Source organism: Trachymyrmex cornetzi, unplaced genomic scaffold, assembly GCF_001594075.2.
Source record: "Trachymyrmex cornetzi isolate Tcor2-1 unplaced genomic scaffold, Tcor1.1 scaffold56, whole genome shotgun sequence".
NCBI lineage: Eukaryota > Metazoa > Arthropoda > Insecta > Hymenoptera > Formicidae > Trachymyrmex > Trachymyrmex cornetzi.
In genome coordinates, this window is record NW_017299871.1 from 974,709 (window position 1) to 998,505 (window position 23,797).

The 23,797-nt window shown below is 39.0% G+C and overlaps 1 protein-coding gene across 1 annotated transcript in view; it reads left to right on the forward strand.

Moving 5' to 3' along the window:
* Actbeta (inhibin subunit beta) overlaps positions 1-23,797 on the forward strand; it is a 29,045-nt gene that overhangs the window by 498 nt on the left and 4,750 nt on the right. Inside the window, exon 2 of the mRNA XM_018514736.1 lies at positions 1-473. Coding sequence (XP_018370238.1) covers positions 1-473 — 473 coding nt within the window. The remainder of the gene's footprint in view (positions 474-23,797) is intronic.

The following is a 23,797-nucleotide window of genomic DNA, read 5'->3' on the forward strand; positions in this document are numbered from 1 at the left end:
CCCACATCAACAACAGCAGCAGCAACATCACCATCATCATCACGTTCACCACGAGGGTCCACCGAGAGGCGGCCTGTTCAAAGACACCGTCGCGCCTAGCCCCGACGATCTCAGGCTGGAGGCGATCAAACATCAGATCTTGCAGAAACTTGGCTTGAGGACTCGCCCGGACGTTAACAGGACGTTGGCCACCGTGCCCCGGCACTTGGCCCTGGAGACTCTTTACCGGGCGGAAGCGCAAACGCCGCCGCGCTACTCCGACCGGTCGAGGGTCGACTACGAGAGTGAATATTCGGGCGAGTTCCTCTACGGCGGCGACGAGTACTCGTATAGGAATCTAGATCAGGAGACCACTACCACCGAGGGTAACGCTAGGACCACCGCCAAGTCCTATCAGGGTTACGATGATGTTCAAGAGGAGCTAGATGATTTCTACGCGAGAACTTCGGAGATTATCACCTTCGCCGAACCCGGTGAGTCCGCTAGTACTTACTCGAAAATTCTCTAACAATAAGCCCTCGCACTTTGTTTCGAAAAATCATATTAATTTCTCTTGTTTTTCGCATTTTCATGTTTCGATAGTTTAAAAGATTGGTTTAACAGTTATACGAGCGGTATCCAGAGATTCAGTAATCTGACGATAAGTACATCAATAATAAGCATGACTGATGTATAACTACGGCCAGTATTCATAGTCGGATCTTATATTTAAGACCGTCTTAAGTATAGTCTTAAGATGTCACAAACCAATCAGAGGATGGTATTCATAGATTAATTGATTCTTATATTTGAGACTGTCTTAAGTACAGTCTAAAGATGTCATAAATCAATCACAGGATTGTATTAGCATCTTAAGATATTACTTAAGATGATCTTAAAATAAAAATGGACTATGAATACCGCCCTATGTCTATATATTATTATTCTGACGTTTAATTTCTTCATTGAATACTCCGAAGGACGACTCAAATAGCGAAAGTCTAAAAGTTTTTATTTCAAGACCGTCCTCTAAGTAATGTCTTAAGATATTAATACGCGCACAACTTTACTGTTAATACAGTGACTAATTTATAACATCTTAAGACTGTACTTAAGGTGGTCTTATATGGTGTTCCAGGAGGAAAGGTTAATGTTCTGAGAAATAATGATATTCAACTTTACGTGATCATTAAAAAATGATCTTGTGAATATGAATAGCATTTAAAGATGAACAATATCATCATGTCCCAAAATATCTATCTTTCTTTCTGAGACACTCTGTATAAAGACAGATAAATATCGAACTAAAAAATGTATAATTTTTAAATGCAGATTGTAGGGCCAAATTATAAGGGCACACTTTTGTTGTAAAAAACTCAAGTAGTAAAACTTAAGTAGTATGCGAATTGGCCAATCACAATAGAGACCGTAAGGCCATAACGTAAGTAGCAGCAAATCCAAAAAAAAAGACATGTTGATTTCCTTGCTGCTTACGTCCAACTGCCCTTTTTTTTTAATTTTTCTGTGTACTGTGGCCCTAGTGTGTTTTCTACAATAAGCCATTATCCAAGTTTTAAATATTAGTAAAAGTTGACCAATCATTGTCAGTTATTATTTTCACATTCGACTGTGATTGGTCAATTTCTTAAGACGGCTCAAAACATAAAACTTAGATAATATGGCTCGTTGTAAAAGACCCATAAAGCTTTCAAACGTGTGATAATCTGCACCATTTTAGTACATATAGAGAGTTCTGTATTAGTAGGATTTATATGTATATATATATATATATATATATATATATATACACATGTATATCGATTGTATATTTAATTTAAAAGGCTACTATAAGAATCGGAGATAATGGTCTGTATTTACACTTTACTTTTATTGATAAATGTACACATTTATTTCCAAGATTCTGTAGTTTAAGTGATATAAACGATATGCTAAATACGTATTTATCGATAAAAGTGAGGTGTGAATACGGATCTAAGAAATCGATACAGGTAATCTAACGGATTCGCACTTTGACACAAGAAAATGATTTCTGGGTACATATGGGACAACAGAATACATATTATGGAACTGTTCAGAATAGTTTCCGTTCGAAATTATGCCGTTTTCCCTAACACACAATAAAAATCTAGTGAATGATTGAACAACTATGATCAAAATCTATTCCAATTAATTCCATGATATGTGCTCAGAAGCACAACAATTAGCACAAGATACAATATGGCAAATTGGATTCATCGATCGTTAATTTTTATCACCTCACGTTTCTACTTTCTCCGATGCATCCTCCATGCAGAACACAGGGATTTCGCGAGGAAAATTTTTAAGAGAAACGTCGCGAATATTCCTGCACAATGTCACAGCCGAGCTGCGATCGAACAATTGAGAACGATCTAGAGAACGCGAGTGTCCTTGCCGCACGAATGCGATTTCTAACGCGACCGATCTCACACGTGTATAAAGTTTGCTTCCGAGAAAACATTTTCTAAGCGCGAGGTGCCAGTGGCTTGAAGAGGATCCTTGAAAAAGTTGCAAAGATTTCTGCGAAGCGCGAAACGTCGACGTAAGCCGCGGCCGGGTCTTACAACTTTGTCAACTTCGCTCGATAAGCATCGCGGCATTCTCAATCAAAATATTCCGCCTACATATAAGAAAATTATTCTGCATCGGATAAAGGACGTTACTGCATCTATAGACGCGAGTATTCTATTACACGTCATATATGAATGCTGCAATTATTAATTATTCGCGATACGTCACGTAAAATCATTGAAACAATCAATAATGCAATGTCTCTTTTTAACACTTAATTTTATAATGCCTTTAAAATAAACAGGTTCTGTATATTTCTGTACATTTCTGTATATTTCTATATTTCTGTATATTTTTTTTATTGTTATTTATAAATGACAATCATATTATTATATCAATTTAAGTTGAAACAAGTTTCTTAGCTTCTTGAGTTGGTTCAAGTTGATTGGCCTTTTCAGTTCGCAATTATTTCTCCAGTTCGCAATAATTCAGTACAATCTCATTTTTTATGACTTGAGTTGTTAAATACACAAATCATTTGCCATTGATGTCTTAAAAAAATTAAGAATGATGAACATTGAGAATTATGACATCATTCAATTATGCAATGTGGACGATTCTGTATTATATTAGGGGTATATAAATCCGAAGCTGTATCCAATAGATAGCGATTCGGAAATGTACGTACATGCGAATTGCAAAAAATCGAAAGGCAATGGCAATTTGATGTTGTACTTTTTTCCTGTCGTTTGATATCGCCGAAGTGAAACTACTGGATTAAGCCGAATTCGTTCGATGCCAAATTGCGCGAGGAGAATTCATTGATTCCATGTCTGATTGGATGATCCAGTCGCTCGATATAGAAGTTTTCCCCAAACTCTTTTCTCGTACGTTTCGATACGTCGTAATAACGATTGCTCAATCGTACTAGTATAGATCGAAAAACATAGCGACTGCTTATTCCGTTTATCGATCACATCTGATAATTACTTGCCGAAATAATGTTACCTCTCGAGGGTCACATTGTTCACGATTGATACTCGGTCATGATTTTTCAGGGCTTTTATTATACCAAGATGTTATAGATGTTATAGACAGTATGATTGTTTATAAGATTGTATTGATCAATGATGAACGTTTATCGCTTGCGAACTATACACGCATACGTATAATTTAGTCAGATTGTCTGTAAAGTATAAGCCTCGAGCCAATCGAAAAGTATTTTAGTTATCTATAGAATAAGTTTTATTTTTTAAATACCCAGAATAATTCCTTGAAGAAATTACGTAATTTTTAACGTTAATCCTTATAGAATTTAACTTCCTCTTTTTAAATCACAAAGGGTTAATTTTCAATTTCGACATTTTGTGATATATTAAATTAAAACCGAGATTTAAACAATATATTAATATATATAAAAGACTTAAACGATAGTAAATCGTATCATACACCTTAACATTCAAAATCGGAGTTTCATGTATTATATGGTGTTACTTTCATAATTTTATATTTTATAATTTTATTTTGTACTGAAGATGACTTAAACGCTTGGATGGAAACGCGTATTTTATTCATTATATTGTAACTATATTGGTTTTACACGTGAATATCCGGCTTAATAGCATTAACTCTTCGCTTGATATTAAATTTAATATAGATTTGAAGAATGTATGTTTTGTGTCTTTTATCGCGAGACTTGTGAAAATAGAGCGAACGATAGCCTGTGTATTAAATAACAAGTATACGCGAATGGATTTGAAATAGCAAGTTGCAATAAGCTTGGTCTCCGATAACAGGACGACTTCCACGAAACGCCAAACAACACGTCGCATGTTCAACACACAGCGTGCCCGATGCACACAGATATAATGTAATAACTTGTGGTGTGTACAACGCGACTTCGGGGTTAATCTATCCGCGTGTATTGCATTACTTCTCCGGTAACGACACGTAGGGTACGTTTTATCGCTTTATATGATATGACGTAAATCCGTAATAAACACATTTATCTGTGCAAATGATTCTAATTAACAATTGATCTCCCATGATTTCACGCAGCACCTTGTTCTTTCGGATGAGGATCATCACCGTGGAAAATTGTATTGAAAAAAAAAAAGAAAAAACAAGTTTGCAATAATAAAAAAGGCTGACTCATCGCAAAATTTCGAGTGGCTCGTCATACTTGCAACTTCTACCATGATTCCATGAATTATTCACTATAACATCATTTTAGTTTCACTTCCTTATAGTTTCGCCTAGTTCGGGGCTGAGTCGCGTCCGCGACGCGATTCGTGTACGTAATTGCGGGAAAATTGCGGTCAGATCTTTTTCCGGTTCCAACAAACGTCAACGACGTCGACGAATTTTGCAGGCAACACCGGTCGACCGGTCGCTCGTTGGCGACGCTTGACGAGCCGCTCGCACGCGTCCCAGCGGAGCCACACACCTGCAGCCACGTGGCCCGCCGCAGTCGGCGCGAGTGTTGCGACAACAGAGAGAGAGAAGCGGTCTATAGTTCACTCCGCAGTTCACAGTAACTCTAAGTTTAACAATAAGGGTAATAGAACCCCAAGGTAGAAACGGTAATGTTGCCCCGGCTCTCTCGTTGCCGCGACGTTAGCCGGCGCTCGCACCTCTTCGCCACCGTTAAATTAACGAGCACCCTCCTGCGCCCCGCGGAGAGAGTTTCGTGCCCCGTTTCGCTCTTTTAAAGCCGTGTGAAACCGTCGCGTGGCGTTCCAATCCTACGTTTGAATCGTCGGTTTCTCGCTTGATAACAGCGATATCGATTCCGGTAAATCAATTCGCTAATAGAGACTTCGTATCAAAATGAGAATTCTGGAGAAAAAGAAATAATTAAAATTAGGATAGTCTGTGAAAATTTGAGAAATTAAGAAATCTTAAGACTAGAAATATGCAAAATTCTGAAAAGTTTTGAATAATTAATTTAGAATCCCCGAGTCAAATCAAAATCTTGAAAATTTTTTAATTCTCGAAAATAAAATTAGGCTTCACTAGACACGACCTGTACACGTTTTTTATTTCTCTCGTGATATTTTACTTATCGTTATACAGATATTAATTTGTAAAGAAGAAGTAGCTTTTTCCATTCTGATTTACATAGATAGATTAAGGGAAGTATTACATCAGCAAACCGATAACGTGTCGCGACAAAGCGGAATTTCGGTTTAATTAGAGTTTCAGCGCAGTATTACTCGGTTCGGACTCGTTCGCGATCGATTCGCGCGAGCCGTGCCGGGGGGAGTCGCAAACTTTTCTCGGCGCGATATCGATATCTCCGATCCTCGCGCGTTCCCGGCGAGAATTTCGAAGCGTGCGCCGCCAACGATCCCGTAACACGAAATCCGCCCGCCGGAATTTCCTCCGGTCATTCTCCGAACGATTTTTCCGAACACCTCGCGCGTCGAGGCGTATCGTAATGCGCCATATGTGATACTTTAACGTTAATGTCGCTGTGTCACTATACATAGCCGATGAACACGTCATTCTTTTTGAAGAAACTAAAGAAACTATAAACGACCACCATTGCTCGGCCCGGCATCGACCGCGGGGTGGCCGGCGGACGCGCGGCACGCGGGGGTTGCAACGAGGGAAAGTTTGTGTTCCACATTTTTTTGTCTACGTGGAACACGCGAAAAAAAAGAAATGCCGCGGAACCCGAACAACGCGAGTTCCCACTCCTTTGTGGCCGCTCGTAGTCGTACCGACGTGCCGCGGATACTTTTCTCTACCTACCCGGTTGAATCGATATACCCGACCGAGCACAACTCCAGCTGACGGACGATAATTACTCGTCGCGCCGCCGCGAATTTTCCCAGCCAATGCACTCACCGTTCTCACCTCGTCTTCCAATTTGTCGTCGAGCCGCGGTCGGTCGTGCGACAGACATCGCGTGCGAGACAGAATTTCACTCCTCATCGCTCATCCTCGATCGTATTAATCGTGGGATCTCTAACGTAATTTATAGTCATCAGCTAACTAAAGGAAAAATCGAGATTGATAAATCGCGTAATTTCCGACGCGTATTTTTACACCTTTTCACCTTCGTGTATAAATTAGTGCTTCCAGAGCATTCGATTATTCTTAACATTCCATTAGCGAATGAAAATACAGAGGGAGTAAGTAATGTAATATTTCCACATAATATATGATAAACAAGAATTTATACACGATATAGCAGTTAATAAGTTGCCTGGTTCAAACGCGTGACCCGCTTTCTAATATAAATCACTTCCAGTCAATTCGCGATTCTTTTCTTATGAGTTTTAGCAATCATATACAACTATGAAACTTAAATGTCTCTTAACTCCTCCAGATCTGAATTTAATGCTCTCTCCATGTTAAAAATTTTTTTTTATTTTCAATTCAAAGACATTTAATAAATGATTTATAAACAATTAATTTTTTCGAAATTTTCACTATTTTTGCAACGTATACATTATGTATGTACATCTAGTCGATGAATTAAATAATTTTAACAGATGATTTTTTCAAATTTTATGTATGTTACAATGTATACAGGGTGTGAAGGGGTTAAACATGTTACTTTCTAAATGATTTTCATTGAACATCAGAAAGAGAAAAAGTTCTCAAGCTCAGAACGTATTCGGTTAATTGGTCCGGGGACGAGCAATGTTTTCGACGGACACTAGAAAAATGATCACGGCGGGAAAGTTTCGCTCTTTTAGCACCACAGTAAAAAGATACATAACGCGCCGGTATAGTCTGTTAACGAGTTTTCTAATAATAACCGCGTGAGAATCATACTATCGTTGAAAACAATTTTACTACCATTCAGGTATCGTCCCATCGCCCTTTCGTTTGCCAAATTCTCATCGATTGAGCCATCCTCTTCTTTAAATTTCTTTGAGGGTTACAGTGTATGATTATGGAGTAAAACCCTCCCTGTGGCCACGAAGGGATCGTTTGTCCCTTAATCGCGATCTAAACGACTTGTTCTGTGTTCTTATCTCTCTCCTAATTACATAAATAGTAAAAATAATAAAAGAGAGAGAGAGAGAGAAAGAGAAAACGTTCGAATACAATTATTATTATTAACCTTTCAGTGCCACATTATTGGAACAATACACTGGATATGGCACACCCAACTAATTCGATTATTTATCGATTTTATAATTTTCATAAAAATGAATACATTGTAAAAGTTTTTTTTCAATCGAATTAAGGAGATACGAACTAAATGTATGTATTTTTATTGATACAAAAATTATAGGCAATGAAAAAAGCATTAGAAAAGGAAAGCCGGATATGTCATATCCAGAGTGGCACTGAAGGATTAATTAACTTGTTTTATGAATGCTTATTATAAATTTATAAATCTCTCTCACATTTGTTCCAAGTGCAATTATTTTAACAATAATTATGATTAATCAGAATTTTTTTATAGATGTCAATAATTATTAAATTTGATTACTTTTGTGTGTGAGACCATACTACGTTATAACATAATACTATAATGTAAATGTATTGAACATCCTATAGAAATTTCTCATGTATAATTAAATATTTCCGATGTGGTTTCTTTTTTTACCAACATGACGATCCCCTTTCTATTCCATACATAACTGATCGAGTAAAACGGTATAATTCATTGAGTAATCAAATTAATTCATTTTCCCGATCTGGTTATTCGGTTTTGCTGGGCCGATATGAAGAGAAAGATAAAGCAGAGAGGTAACGTTCTTTCACGATAATGCAATGGGAAATTGTACGAATGCAATCGACAGTGGGAAAACTCGTAATGGAGCTCGCCGAGCGATCGAAAGTTTCCACGGTGAAGGCTACCAAAAAAGATCGTCAAAACTCGTTTCGATGGAAACCTTTCAGGCGTTATTGCAAACTACAGGGGGATGAATTTTGTGCGGTGAAAGCAGAATAAAAATTATTGTCTGGAAAGTATCGATGTTGAAAGGTAAATAACGAAACCGCACATTTTTTAGAATTGACAAGTCGTTAATCCTCAAGAATATTTCAGCACGAAATATTAATAAATTATTTAAATAAGACGGAATAATCTCGTAATACTGGTTTAAAAATCGAGATATACTTTGCCGTAGCGAAAACAATTACGCAAGTCGGATTGTTATTTAAAAATTCATTAGAGAGAGATAGTGAGGGCAAGAGAAGATATCCGGACCTTGTATTCTCGACAATCGATACAAAGTGTCGGCATATGGCCGTGTAAGTCTCCGATAGCGAGTAAGCGTATGAGGAGGTGTTAACTGTCAGCAATAGCGGCAACAGCAACAGCAACAATAACGGTGGCATCAATAGCAACGCGAGCAAGCAGCCACGGGGCTTTACAACCCGTGAGTAACGTTCCTATGCAAAAACAACGTTTATATTCTCGCCACCCTTCGGAAAGCGGGCGGGCCATTCCGAAGCGCTTGGACCATAAGATACCATAAGAATTTATGCGTCTCACTCAACAACGCCACCAGCGTTACCATTTCGTCGACGTCGTTATCGTCGAGGATGCGAAATCCCGAACGACGATCACGACGACGGTGACTACGATAGCGAGGAAGCAGAAGGGAAGGTTGATGGATAACGAGAGACGAAGAGAGTGCGAAGTTGCTGAAGAAGATTAGGCTGGGGAAGAATATCCCCGAGGACAGTCTATTTTTATAGAAAGAAAGATATATTCTAGCGACAAATTCATATTTAAAGATAGGTGATACTGATATGTCTACGAGAAGATCCCTTAGTCTCCATCGATCGAAACCGACCTAGCCTTTGAGCTTATTAGAGCTAGTTAGAGTTAATTAGTTAGAAAAGGGAAGCTATTTTGCGAAAAGTCATAGAAAGGAGCAGAATACACGACGTCCAGCGTGCCTTCCAACTAGGGTCATTATATATAAATCACTAGAAAAGAATATATATACACTGGAAAAAAATATAGTCAATTTTAATAAATATTTAGTTGAATATATATACATGCCAACTAAATATTTATTAAATATAAAGATATATTTATTTGATACAAGAAATGTTAATTTGATTTAACAATCATTTTTTTTACTAAACAAATATTTATTTACTGTAAGTAAATATTTAGTTGGCAGTATTGAACTAAATATTTATTAAAATCGACTATATTTTTTTCTCAGTGTATATATATTTTTTAAAAAAAGTTGTAATTTAGAGATAGGAGGGAGTATAATTTTCTTTTATACGTTAATGTAAGTATTTGATCAAATAAAATTTCTAGAACATAATTTTTATTGATAATTTTTATTAATATATCAATGCGTGTATCAATTTTTTTATTAATATAATTTTATAAATATAAAATTTTAATTAATGACTAAAAGTTGTACGATCTCAAAAAGAGTAAGTACACACTCTAAACTTTTTAAAGAGGAATCTTGTTCTAAAGAGTGAAAATTGAGCCATTTTGAAAAAGTGTGATTCAATCTTCAATTCTTAAGAGTGAGATCGGACTCTTTAGAGTGATACTCTCAAAGTTTTAGAGAGCATGTACTCTTAAAAGAGTACGACTGTTAACCCTATAACTTCCAACAATGCAACGATGTACCTATAGAACGATATCGCGACGATATACGCATTATTCCTCTCTTCCTCTCATCTTTTCCTGTCTTTTTTTTCACTTCATCAGCCCTATCGCATTCTCTTCCTTTCGCACGCAAATTCCATTCCCCTTTAGACGCGGCCATTCCATCGCCATTACCAAACGATGCCGTAAGCCAGAGATCGTAATTTTGGCGGTTTATTGTGTCCCGCGTTTCTCATGTTCAAGAGGAAACCATTATCTCTGACAGGATGCATTGCATACAGTGTATTACCCAGTCGCGCCTAGTGACGGACGGTCGAATCCGCTTGCTCGCTCGCTCGCTCGCCCCCGTTCGCGCGCGCATGCTGTTGGCGGTGGTTGGTAGTCGTTGGTAGTCGTTGGTAGCCCCCACCGAGATATACTCTGCCAAGGATCATTTACCTCGATTAATTACACGTAACCACGCGCCTTCGCTCTCGCCTAAGCGAGACGAACGTCGCGGAGGAAGTGGTTCCTTGAAAAAGGGTATGAGCAGAATTCGACGGTTTGATACCTTTAAAACGACATTGACAATCAAAAAAAAAATTGCGAAAAAATAGGAATATAATATATAAAAAGTATGAGCGATTTCAACCAATTCCGATTAATTGGTGATTAACTCATTCGGTAGAAAATAAATTCTCTAATATATCCCTTACCGTACTAATATGGGTAACTAGTGACCGAGTGATTCCTGTTCGTGCAAGTTTCTTTGAGTCTTTCGATAATTATAAATTATACTACATTTTATTATTTTCCAAAATAAAGAGTCGATATTTATTCTAGAAAGTTGAAAGTATGTTGGTGAATTTTTAGAGATTTTTTTTATTATTTTGGAAAGGTGAAAAAACGAAAAGATTTGAAGTGACCCTTGATGGTATGGATGAGGCACCAAATTGTAGATGGTATGGTAAGGGTTATAGTTCGTTGTTTGTAATCTTTCTTCGATACATTAAATATGTCTATTGATTAATTTAACAGTCCTATTCCTTTTATAAATTTTATTTATTATTATTTTTATTATTAATTAATGGTCTTATTTATTTTATTTAGTAATATTATTTGATAAAATAGTATTGATTGAGTTAATCGAAGCCGCCCTAATTCTTGTTCTCACAGCAAAGCTAGACACAATAAAAAGAGCGAACGGTTACATTTTTTTTTTTTTCGGGTGAATATTTTGCGGTTATCTTCCCTTGCTTCGCACAAATTTACCATCGACCGCAAAGGGCGTCATTGCCAGCTTTAATGATACAGCATGATCCGTTAATCGATTCTGATACGCGAATGCGGATTGAACATCGAAAGAGATGATTAATCGCTCGAGAAGACCCGACTTGCTAAATTCCCTGCGAACTCTCGGCAACACCCAGTAACAATTTCAAGTACGTATGTTTTATTACACAAGTAGAGGCGATTCCATGATATTGCGCATGAAACACGCATGCGGCACTGTTTAGCAAAACTTGCAGGGCGTCTTGAGAATTTACGAGAAGACAAGGCGCCCGCCATTAATAATAATAGAAATAGTCTTTTGTCATATAGTAGTGCTGCACGTTTGTTTGTCGATAAAACTAGAAATTAATAAACTCTAGCGATAGCAATAATTAATAGAGCTATTATGCGCTTTTACCGCTTTTGCACTTTTTTAATTGAAATCGATAAAATTAAGTTAATAAACTGTTAATAAAATAAATAGGTTCTACAGTATTATATAAACGCTTTATGTGCAATAATGGATGCATTCACATATACTATATGTAAAACTATCGAATTTTTATAGCTGTCTCTTTATTCTCTTCATAGCTCGTAAATTAAGAGTGGGTTCGATGAACAGAATGTTGGGTCATTTTGAGACACTCTATTGACTATAAATAATATATTTATTTGTAGGTATAATATCTATTATTACATATTTACTTTTACTACATAATAAATTATTACAATATATTAATTATATCAATTACATTACATAGTAAATATGCTCACTGCATTGTGTCGTTCATATACAGTAAATTTATACACAGTATTACGGTAGATCTATTTGTTACAACTATATTCTCTAGCCAGAGGAGGGGGCTTACTTTGTCAGTATTATAGAATACAATGGCATAAAAATCCGCTTGCACAAACGAATCGTATCGCGACACGATGGTGCGACCTGGAACGCGGGGACGAGGTGACGCGACGCGACGCGACGCGACGCGTCGCGACTCGGCGCGACACGATGGGCGAATTGACGCAGTATTTCTCAGGACGTTCGTCATTGCCCGGATGATATCCCCGTAGACTGGAAAGATAGAGAAAGAGAGAGGGACTCCTGTCGCGCGCGTAGATCGGCCATTATGCGCGCTAGACGGTTGTTCTCTTTTAAAAGAACTTGGCGGCGGATCTTTATGAAAGCTTGAGCGTTCGTGGCTCGTAACTCGCAGTTCTTAACAGTCACCAACTCGTACAACGTCCTCCTATTTAGCTTTTTCGACTCGAGCCGCGTAGGCACATGTTTCAGACTCTCTTCCACTATTTGGACAGGCTGACTGTCTATTAAATCTGTTCCAATTCGATCGTCCTGACTTCCTCATCCTTCGTCCTTTCTTCAAATATTTCACACACACATATATCTTTTACGTATTCGTTAAGTTGTGTGTGACATGACATTTATAATATTGGTAAAATAAAGTTAAAAATAAAATTAAATAGTTTTATTCTCATATATAAAGAGAAATTTTTCAACTTCCCCTTTTTAAAAAATTCCGGTTTGCTAATTTTATAATTTTATTCGACGCGTTATCTAATTTTAATTAACAAATGGAAAAACGATGAATTTATTCGCACCAATCTAATATATTCATTGATTCAATATATGTATGTAACCCACAAGATACATCATATTCATTTTGATTCGTATTCCTTCAGCTTACTCGCATATTCATTAATTGCACCAATTGTATACATTGTACTCATTCATACGTAACGACAAAACGTTTGCGTAAACATCGTTCCACTTCTTCACGAGCGATGCACATGCGGGTTAGATTACACTCCAAGTATCCGAGAAAGTTTAACGCCGCTAATCCATCTACGAGCTTTTAACGCGGATACTTTATTCAAGGCCACCTCGTGAGAGCTAATCCGACGGAGAGACGATCATCTCGCGGACCTTGAAGCGCCGTTGAGAGCCGATACAGCGATATGACGAGAAAACGAACGATATCGATTCCGTTTACGTTTGTTCTCGCAACACACACACACACACAACGCGACGCGACGCGGAGGCACTTTTGCTTCCATTATCCCTTTTTTTACGATTGTGGAAAAGATTGCGCCAGGCGTATTATATAGACGGACGTATATTTTCGCGCAACGCCGCGATTCTATAAAAACGCCCTGCCAAATCGTGAAAGAGGACGCGATAAAAGTTGTGCTATAAAAAGTCGATTGAGATACCGAGAGGGGTCCCCGATAGGCAGTAAACGACGTCGGTTAATTTTTTTCCCCTTCATTATTTATGGAGGCGCACAATGGCCGATGACGTGCGATTTAGCGTGTGTGACGACTTCTCGAGAAATTCGCCAATTTCCCCTCCCCGAAAGGACCGAGAGAGCGTGCATCCCGAATTTCGCTCGAATAGAATAGAGTTCGTTCAACCTGTGGGAATTCCGAGGGAGAATACCAACCAAGTCGGACACTACGCGCGGGGGTTAAAATTCGCCCGCCCTCGCAATGCCTCGCGACATGCACTACCCCACCTCCTTTTCCCTTTTCCCTCCCTCTTTCTCCTTCTCTTTATCTTACCTTTCTCTCTCTCTCCCTCCCCCCCCCTCCTTCTCTCCATCTATCTCTTCATTCTCTTTTTCACTAGCTTTCTCTCTCTCTCTCTCTCTCTCTCTCTCTCTCTCTCTCTCTCTCCCGCGATCTCTATCGCCTCGCACATTTCTATCTCTTCTGTCACTTTTTTTCCTCCTCCCTTTCATCCCTTTTCTTCTCTTTCTTTTTTTTCTCCCGCCCTTCGTTCTTTTTCGCCTTATCTCCTTCTATCTCTTAGCTTTTCTCATTGTCAATCTCTCTTTCACTTTCTTTTTCTTTCTGTTTCTCCTCCCCCCTCCCCCCCCCCTCTCTCTTTATGGGGAGTATTAGAACCAGGAGTTTGACGGTTCAGGATGGGATGAAACGGTTCGAGATGAGTTGGAGTGGGGCAGGGTCGAACTCATGGACGAACGAGCCGACGGATAGGACGGCTGGCGCCTGTAGTCAGATCGATGCACGTGGCTCCAGCTGGGCGCCGCTCTTCGTATATCTCCTACACCCCCTTTATTCCCTCTTGACTCTCCTCATCCTAGTACACACTCCGCTTCAGGCTAGAAAAGGGTAGGGTTACTTCCTCTCGCTTCCACTATTCCCCTGCCCTTCCTCTCCCCCTCTCCCCCTCCCCCTCCCCCTCTCTCTTTCTTTCTCTTTTCCCTTCGTCTGTCTTGCCGATCGCCTCGCGTCTTCACCCTCATGTTTCTTCTTTCTTCCCTTTTCTTCCCTGCTGTCCTCCTCCGTGTACTTCCCTTCCATCTACACTCTTATCCCTCTCCCGTTTTCTTCTTCCGCCCTCTACCGCTTTTTCTCTCTTTGGCTACGCGACCTCTCTATTTATCTACCAATTCATCTCTCTCTTTCTCTCTCTCTCTTTTCCTCAGTCTACTCCCCGTTGTCCCACCGCATTCAACCCCGCATGCTATCCGCCGTCGTATCTTTTTCTTGGCATTGTCTTTAATTTCTCCGATACACGTTCGTCTAATGTATTATCGGGGTCTTACGTGTACAATCGCGCAACCCCGTTCGCGTAAAACGCGCAGCGTAATTCATTGTACCATCCCAACTCCTCCACTCTCCCGTGTACATCAGATTCTCTGTATGGTTCCTGATTCCCAAAACTAAATTGTAAATAAATCGACTTAATTCGCTCATAAGATGTCGCTATTAATGCCTTACGAGCGCGATAACATTATTAACTATCTGATTACACTTGATTGACACTACGTGATTAAAAAAAAAAAAGAAAGAACCTTCGCTGTATGTAGTTCTCTTTGACAGCTGCTCCGTTTAAGTTTACAAATTATAACAATATGCAACTCCGAGAAAATTGAGACGATCGCATAATTTCAAAACTAGAGAACGTCTGACCTTGTTCGATCGTTTCTACTCGCTCCTTCCCTACGCGCAGATCAGACAGCTCGGTCGCATAGGTCGCAATTCCAGCGTGAACCGCACCAGCCACACCCAAAGCGACGACGGACATCGTCGATTTTTCCTTTAACGAGGAACGGCATGCGGCGAAATTGTCGCTCGATCGAGTTGGTCGACGACGGCTTGATCGAGATGGCGAGAGAAGTCAAATCGCGAGATTCGGGAGGATACGCATTGCCGCGTATATACGATCGCACGAATATACGTCACACGTGCTTTAAACAGCGGATACGTAGCTGCGAGCGACCACGTGGCGATAGATCTGGATCAGGGTTACTAACTGGCTATATCTGACCCTCTTATTTGACTGGTCGTATTACGGTCAATCGCCTCAGCCCTACACGATACTAGTCGAGTATCGTGCTTGTATACGTGGTACTATGTCTGGAACACGTCAGTGACATGTCGCGCTGTAATTAGATTCGCCCTGGGCTTGCTCAGGTTGGACTTCTTATCTGGTGACGATACCGGACGGTCTTTGCGTGTAGGATGTATACATTTTAACCATTCGTGTGCGTGCGTGTGTATGGAGAGAGACAGACAGACAGACAGACAGACAGAGAGAGAGAGAGAGAGAGAGAGAGAGAAAACATGGTATTATTTTAAACTTTTTATCGACGGACGTCGCAGCGTACACCATGCGTTTTCTTCGTCATTGTCCGCGGCGATGCAGACATCAGTTCGATCGAATCCCCTTTCTATATTCCGCTTTCGACAATAATTACCGGACTCGGTAATCATGCGCACGCAACCGTTTTCGTATACGTCGTCGGTTGATGTAACATTTTACCGTGCACATCGCCAGGATAACTTATCTCGTACTTCGAGGCCTTAACTTTAACGCGTCCCGAAGAACCGCCTTGAGTAGGAGAACTCACCGTGAAACCTCACGAACTTCCGGCTTTCCGCCCTAATAATCACTCTCTTACGCGGCACCCTAACTGCGAGAATTTCCTTCCGTTTCCGCGTGACTTCACTCCCCGGAGACCCGCGGAATTATATCCCGCCTTTAAGGGCGCCCCGATTTAAGCGATGCTTAAAAATCGCATTCTCCTCGTCTCTTCATCAATCTCAAGCCGCAATCTCCTCGCTTCCTGTTACAACCCCCATCCCCCTTGTCTTGTTCGTTCTCGTTCTTGGTAACAGTTGTAATCCCCCTTCCGCTCTCCTTTCGCGGATCGCTCTTACCTCGAGCCAAACTTCCACTTCCTACCGCATTGATCTAGTCTAATGCACTTTGCTGGTCCATGCGAATTCGTTTCCTCAATCCAACAATCGATCCGATGTTCGTGTTCCATCGAGCGATCATTTTCAAAGCCTATACGAAGTCTGTCCGAAATAATTATCCGATTCGCTCTTCAGCCAATCGCAATTAAATTCGATTTAACGATATATTTACCGAACAATATTTAACTTTAATTATCGTCGTAATTATCACATTTTTTCAACGTTAAATATCTAACTAAAAATAAAAAGGTACTTATAAGTTTTTATTCTTTTATAATCCAAACGTTGTTGAATTTGATTTGATGTATTCTCTGAACAACATTCGACTTTAATTACCGTTTAATTAACAAATTCTTTCACAGAGCTAAATATTTAATTAAAAATAAATTTTTTTTCTCTCTCTCTCTCTCTCTCTCTAAACTTTTATTCTTTTATAATTCAAAGGTTGTCGAATTTGATTTGATGATGTATTCTTTGAACATTTGATTCAACTATCTAATTAAAAAATAAAAAGTTTCTTTTAAACTTTCATTCTTTTATAATCCAGAGTAGGTTGTCGAGGTTGCGAAATTTCAGCCAAGAATCGATTCGAGATCGGCTCACGAGTTTGCAGATAAAACGAAGTAGGTACGGGGGACACATTGTGTATTAGAACTTTTGGAACCACTATCTCGGGGGACCATTGTTACACCATTTGTCCTTGTGAAGGAATTCTCGGTACCAGGATGATGAAAGTACGCGAAAGAAAATTCTTCTCGAAGCCTCGCCGTTATCTCCGACCACCGCGCGCCGTCGTCTCCGTTTCGCTGTCTGGCTTCAAGTCGCCTCAGCAGTTTTTGCGGGACCGACTCATTTGGGAAACGGCGAAGTAGGGTTTCCTCGGCGGTGCTTCTTCATTTATTCATCCAGCCGCGATCCTCGCAACGATGCCGATTCGTACGACAGGATGTGCGATCTCTCCTCTCGTCTCCGCGTCTCGATACATCGAGACGGCCGCGAATTGTCTTAGAAATCACTGCTTTCTCTCGCTATTTCCCCGGCCTTCGAAGCGGGGAGTTTCGTGTTTATCCCTCGAGGCTCATCCTATCTCCGACGATCTCTCCGTCCCGACTCCAAGGACGGACCAAAATCTCGTTCGTCGGCGAGTTGTCAGTGACAAACTATGTAAGCTTACATTCGACCGGATCCTCGGATAGTCTTCGTTGCCGCCCTTTCCTCCCAATTTCTCTCCCGCGAAAGAATTATAGTCTCCGACGCTTCGTCGGGGATCTACTCGCGTGTCGACGGCGGAAACAAACCGCCCTTGATATCGCCGCGCGTATCGTCCAAATAGAACCTGAGTAATCGTCTTTGAAAGTCATTGGCTGCTTTCGGCGATGAAAGCAACTTTGCCATTATCCTATAATTTTCTGTTGAACGTTTCCCAACGATCCACTAATTTTCTAAGTGCATGCCATTTTCTTAAGCATATTAAATATTATCAAGCACATAAATAAATTAAAGATTTAGTGAAATCTTCAACGAGGTTAATATAATGCTATTTTCGTTGAACATGGCTATGGTATACATTCATAGTTCCTTCATATTTCATCATTAATTTTTAATGTTCTCTGTTGCCATTGACAAATTTTTTCAAATTTGTCAATAATATTGCACATTTAGCAGCGATCTTTTGCATGAAAAAAACAGTTACGTTAAAGTATTAAAAAGTTTAGCTGGATATAGACCTAAAAATAATTTTGTAGGGTTATCAAAATTATGTAGGATGCTCAAGATGACTAAAATGTCAAAATTTTTCAGCAGCATTATTCATCACGTTTGAATTTTGATGGTCCAACAAAATTTCTTTCAGATCTGTATCTAGTTAAATTTTTAGGTACTTTAGCAAAATTGTTCTTTCAGTTTTTTAATTTTGATGTCAAAATCTAGTTTTATCTTATTCCTAGTCTAAGTCAAGCTAATATCTTATGGCTGTCTCATTGTCAGACAGAACGCGACAAAGATAATGGCTCTTACACACTTAACGCAGCAATGCTTGCCGCACGGCGGAAGTTAGCGCAGTAGCCAATCATTCTTTCGCTTTTATGGAAAGGCGATAAACTGATTGGCTCTCGCGCCAATTTCTGCCGCACCGCAAGCTTTGCCGCGTTCGGTGTGCAGGAACCATTGTCCTTAATCAACGAAAACCAATCCCAATTTAACTGCAGTAACTCATCCTTTCGTAGGCACACTTGGCGGGATGATTCTACCAACTCGGTAGGTACTGCCAGGTCAACGTCGTCGGCAACGTCGCTTTCTTTTCCCAAACGTTTCCCTCATCCTCCGACTTCTCGATCCTCGTTTCCCGACCACCATCCCCCTCCGACTCTCGATCCTTCGCGAGACGTTTTCTCTATTTCCTTCGGTGCCGTCGCGCCTTTCCCTCGATATCCTATATCGTAGCGCGTTTCAAATGGACAACTTGGCGACGGAGAGACCTTACTTTGCCTTACTGACATGCGCGAGTGCGAAATTTATTTTTCGCCACCGGGAGAGATCGCGCTAACCCCGATTACACGCGGTCGTGGCTGATGTAAGGAACATGAAGTTAGGCAGAGGCATGTGAAAATTTTATCCCATTTCGTAATCCAATAATATTATTTAAAGCAAAAACAATTTACAATACTCGTGCCATGCTCACAATTAATAATATATTTATATTAAATATAACAATACATATTTATTATATCTAAACAATAAAATTTGTTCCTCTCCTTGATAATTTATATTTATCATTAAAATACAAGGAATTATAACCAATTATAATACCAACGAGAAATGAGATCGATGAGAATAAATCTAATTAAGAGAAATTTTATATTCGGAAATTATAATGTTAGAAATTAAAATAATGAACGATGCCCTTAGATATTTGCTAAAGAAAAATTGTTTTTTAATTCATGAAAAATAATAATTATATTATAAATTATTAATAATAAAAGGAAAATTTCTTTTTAATTATTTATTTCTTTTATCGTGTAAATCTCGAACTTTATATTTCTTTCCCCACTTTTCTTATAATCAATCCTGTTTAATTTCCATAAAAAGCATATTTATCAAATAGCAGGGGTGAGTTTTGGATTGTCTCTTTGTGTGCGTTTGTAAGTGTATGGAGCGCGGAAAGACGTCGCGACGATATATCAGCGTCTTAAGGGCGAATCTAGGACCTACGAATCTGGAACTGTATATCTACGGTCTAAACTCGGAAAAGCCCTGACCCTTTTTTTTCCCACGTCGCTCGTACCTCCAATGAAAAAGCTTTCTATTAAATTAGAGAACGCGGAACCGGGAATTCTTAAGCGACAATTTTGGTAGAAAGCGCCGCCGGGAAAATTTCAAAAGTAGGACGACGCGATTATCTCGCGGCAGATATCTGACGCAAGGTCACGAGGAGTTTGCCAATCATTGTCGAAGCCAAGTGAGACGCTTAAGGCATTTGCGATTCTAACATGTCAGCTAGATCTGAGAGTCCTTCTATTTCGAAAATAATAACGACCCGCTAAAGATCACATTATCTCGGAAGTATCATTGCTTCCGAGTGTAATGTTCAATGTAATATCTTTCCAAATGCAACATCTACAATTTGCTACATACGAGTACAACAAAGAGCTGCGTTGTTTTCGTACGCTGTATATTCACACGTTTACAACACACTCCATTAACTACCCTGGATTCTCGAAAATTATGGACTTATTTTGTTGTCGGAATGATCGATTAAATCTATATATCATGCAATTTATTACCATGATCCCTTAATATTTTAGATCGTTTTGTAGTCTCAAAGTTTCTCTCACATTTTTAAATTCCGTTCCGTTTCCTACGCATTTCTTTTTTATTGTAAGATTATTCTTAGAGCGTTTCTCAGAAAATTTTGCTCATCGAGGACACAATAGGTGTGATATAAGGCCTATAACACTCGAACCTTGGCCATACTAATAGATTGATTCGCTCGATAACGTTTGCCCACCATTATAATCTGAAGCCACGCACTATACTTGAGCGATAGCTTTTACATTGGCTGTGTTCAGCAAAAAAAGCAGCTTTGCAACTGTTGTAAAATTCTTTGATGCGATTGATCTTGCCCTTAGTTCCTTATTGAATCTAAATATATAATAAACTAATTACATTAAAAAATCTCATAATAGTTACAAAGTTGCTTTTTCTGCTAAAAGCAGATCATTTATTATATTATTAATTCAATTTATTAAATCATTAATCTATTTTGATGGCAATACTCGCTGCAGTTTGATATGAAAATAATTTCTGAAATCACCTGATTTGCGATAATCACGTCGAAAATCAATTGATTAGAACCTAGATCGAAAAGCAATCGTTTACAAAAATATTACTAGAAATTGCGAGGTAAATGTACAAATAAACATTTCAACCCCTATTTCAATCTATCCGGGAAAATGTCGGTTATTGAAGCCGCGGTACTTCTGCTGCTCTGGCATTACGCGCGTACAAAAAAGTGCCAGGCGATTGTCGGCCACGCTCTCGAGTGAATTTTATTCGGAATGGTATTCGTCATAGGGGAAAAAAAGTCTCGTCGTCCCTGTGAGAGAAGAGAGAAACCGGGCGCAGATTCCCGTGGTGGTGTCGCATTGCGGCGCACGGGGGGCAAAAGTACCACCCGATGTACCGACCTCGAAATGTGCGACAGACGACGCACTCGAAACTCGAGCGAGGCCGTTAGAAAATCGAACTACGAAAATGTAGAACACGCGACCCAGGGTGAGAGAGGGAAAGAGAAAAATAAAGAGAGGGCGGGAGAGGGAGAGAGAGAGAGAAAGAGAGAAAGAGAAGGCCCAAAAGAGAGAGCCCAGTAGGAGATCGTGCGGAAGATCGAAGATACGAGATTCTTTATGCAGAGCGAAAAGTCGAGACAGAGTAAATCATACCGAGATGTCGAATCCCGAAGTGACTATAAGCGACCTGTTTAATTCGAAATTTCGACGTTTTATTTAAACCAACAAGCATGGCGATTGTGATAAGAATGCATCTGTCCGGAGTAACGCAGATATTCAATTTTTACGACTTCAACATACACGACACTTGGCCGCCGTAAACGAGAGGAAGATATAGAGAGAAAGAATGATGAAGAACGAGAAATGAATCCGCGGTTACAAGAGTGTTGTAATTTTGTGGGAACGCGATACAGAGATGAGATACAACAATCCGGTCCTTATAAAATTCACGAAGCTATACTTTCTCTCGACCCTAATTCTTATGTAAAACGTTATGTCTCTCAATCCGAATACAATCGGAGGAAAATGAACGACTTTCGAGATACCCAGTGCGCTAAGGAGGGATGCCAGTTTAGGAAGCCAACGCGTAATTTCGGCGTCTTGTGAGGGATTGTGCTACAAGTATTCCACCACTAAAAATCCTTATTACTCTTGTTGTCGATCATGTGCCAAGGACGTGGAGCATTCTGGAGCCGCGTTTTATATCGTGCTTTTTCCTCCATATCCGCATATCCGCCTCAATCTCCTCTCGCTAAATCACGAGACAAAAACGTTATCCTGTTCCTCTGTTTAGACGCGTTTATAATTCATAATGTGAAACATTAACAAACATTAAATCGTGTACACCAATGTATTACTACACTGAAAAGAAATTACTATTTCTTTGAATATTTGCAAGTAAATATTTATTGAGTGTTAACAAATATTTGTTTGTGTGTGTGATATAAGAAAATTAATTTATTTAACTATCATTTTGTGAGTAAATATTTATTATAAATAAATATTTATTTATAAATATTCAAAAAAATTTTTTATTAAGATATAAATATAATAAATATTGTTTCAGTGTACGCAAAAATACTTATAATATATAATTTTAAAAATACAAAGATAAATTTTTTTAATAACTTTAATTTTTTAAATTTTGTTGGATTATCAAAATTGTTATATGGGACGCTCAAGTATAATAAACAATACTGCAAAAAGTTTTGACATTCTTGAGCATCCTACATAATTATTCTGATGGTCTAAGAAAATTATTTTAAACATTACTTTAAATACCAAATTCCAATCTAATTATTTTAAAATTGTAATTTTTTTTAGAACAAAACTGTTCTTTCCGTAAAATAGAAGAAAATAGCTTCGTATCTGCAATAAGATATCGTATTTATATTTTTTTATAGAAATAGAATCTTTATAAAATGTTTAAATCAATAAGAAATATAAAAATAAAATAAAATAAAATAATTAAAAGAAATTCAATTATTATCGTGTATAGTTATCCGTAGCAATTTTATCATAAAAAAATTACATCGCTCCCGATTCCATCTTCTAAAGGAAGATCGAGTCGAGTATGTTCGGGCGTGGTGCTTTCGCGAAGGACGAGAACGTTACGAAATTGTTCCATTGTGCTCTCCCTGAATTTCGCAAAATCGATTGAAACCTTCCTTATCTTCTTTTCTAGAATCGTCTGCGATGTTATAAGCTTTTATTCACGTATTTTGCCTTTTTAAATATCTTCTATCCCTAAAATAATCCAATCATTAAACGAAATTAGATCACCAAATGAAATTAATTTTTACAATCTATGTATGTCATTTTTTTGCAATATTTCGTTTCTCTTCAATTTAATTTAATTCTTAAATCTGCTCTCGCAATTTTATATGCTTTTCATGCAATAACTCGTAGTTTATCAAAAGACCTTCCGAGAGATATTCACACGTATATTATACATGTATCTAATTGAAACATTTCAAAGTTAGAAGATTGAAGAATATTCGTCAAAGTCTACAATAGAGAGAAAAATATCATATACGCGATATACATATCGCAGGCAAGGAAAAATTCTCTGCGAAATGTTCAAGATGTTGTAAATCGCAGTGTATCTTTCTGAAGCTTCATCGCAAACGGTTATCTCGTGCCGTGGCAAATCGTTACGAATCATCCCCACGGTACGCCGCAAATTTTCGCGTGACGTTACTGATCATTACAAGTCATTACAATCGCAAAGACAACGAGCGGCGATATAATCGCGTGTATATCGGCCGTCGCGTAGCGCGCGCAGCGACGCGGCTAGTTGACTGCGGAGTCGAGGGTGCGGGTGGGTGGGTGGTGGCGGCGGCGGGGGGCGGCGGGGGGGGGGGGGGAGCAAAGGGGTGCGCGGTGAAAGGCAGAAGGCAGACGGGCGGCAGACACCCTGTGCTTA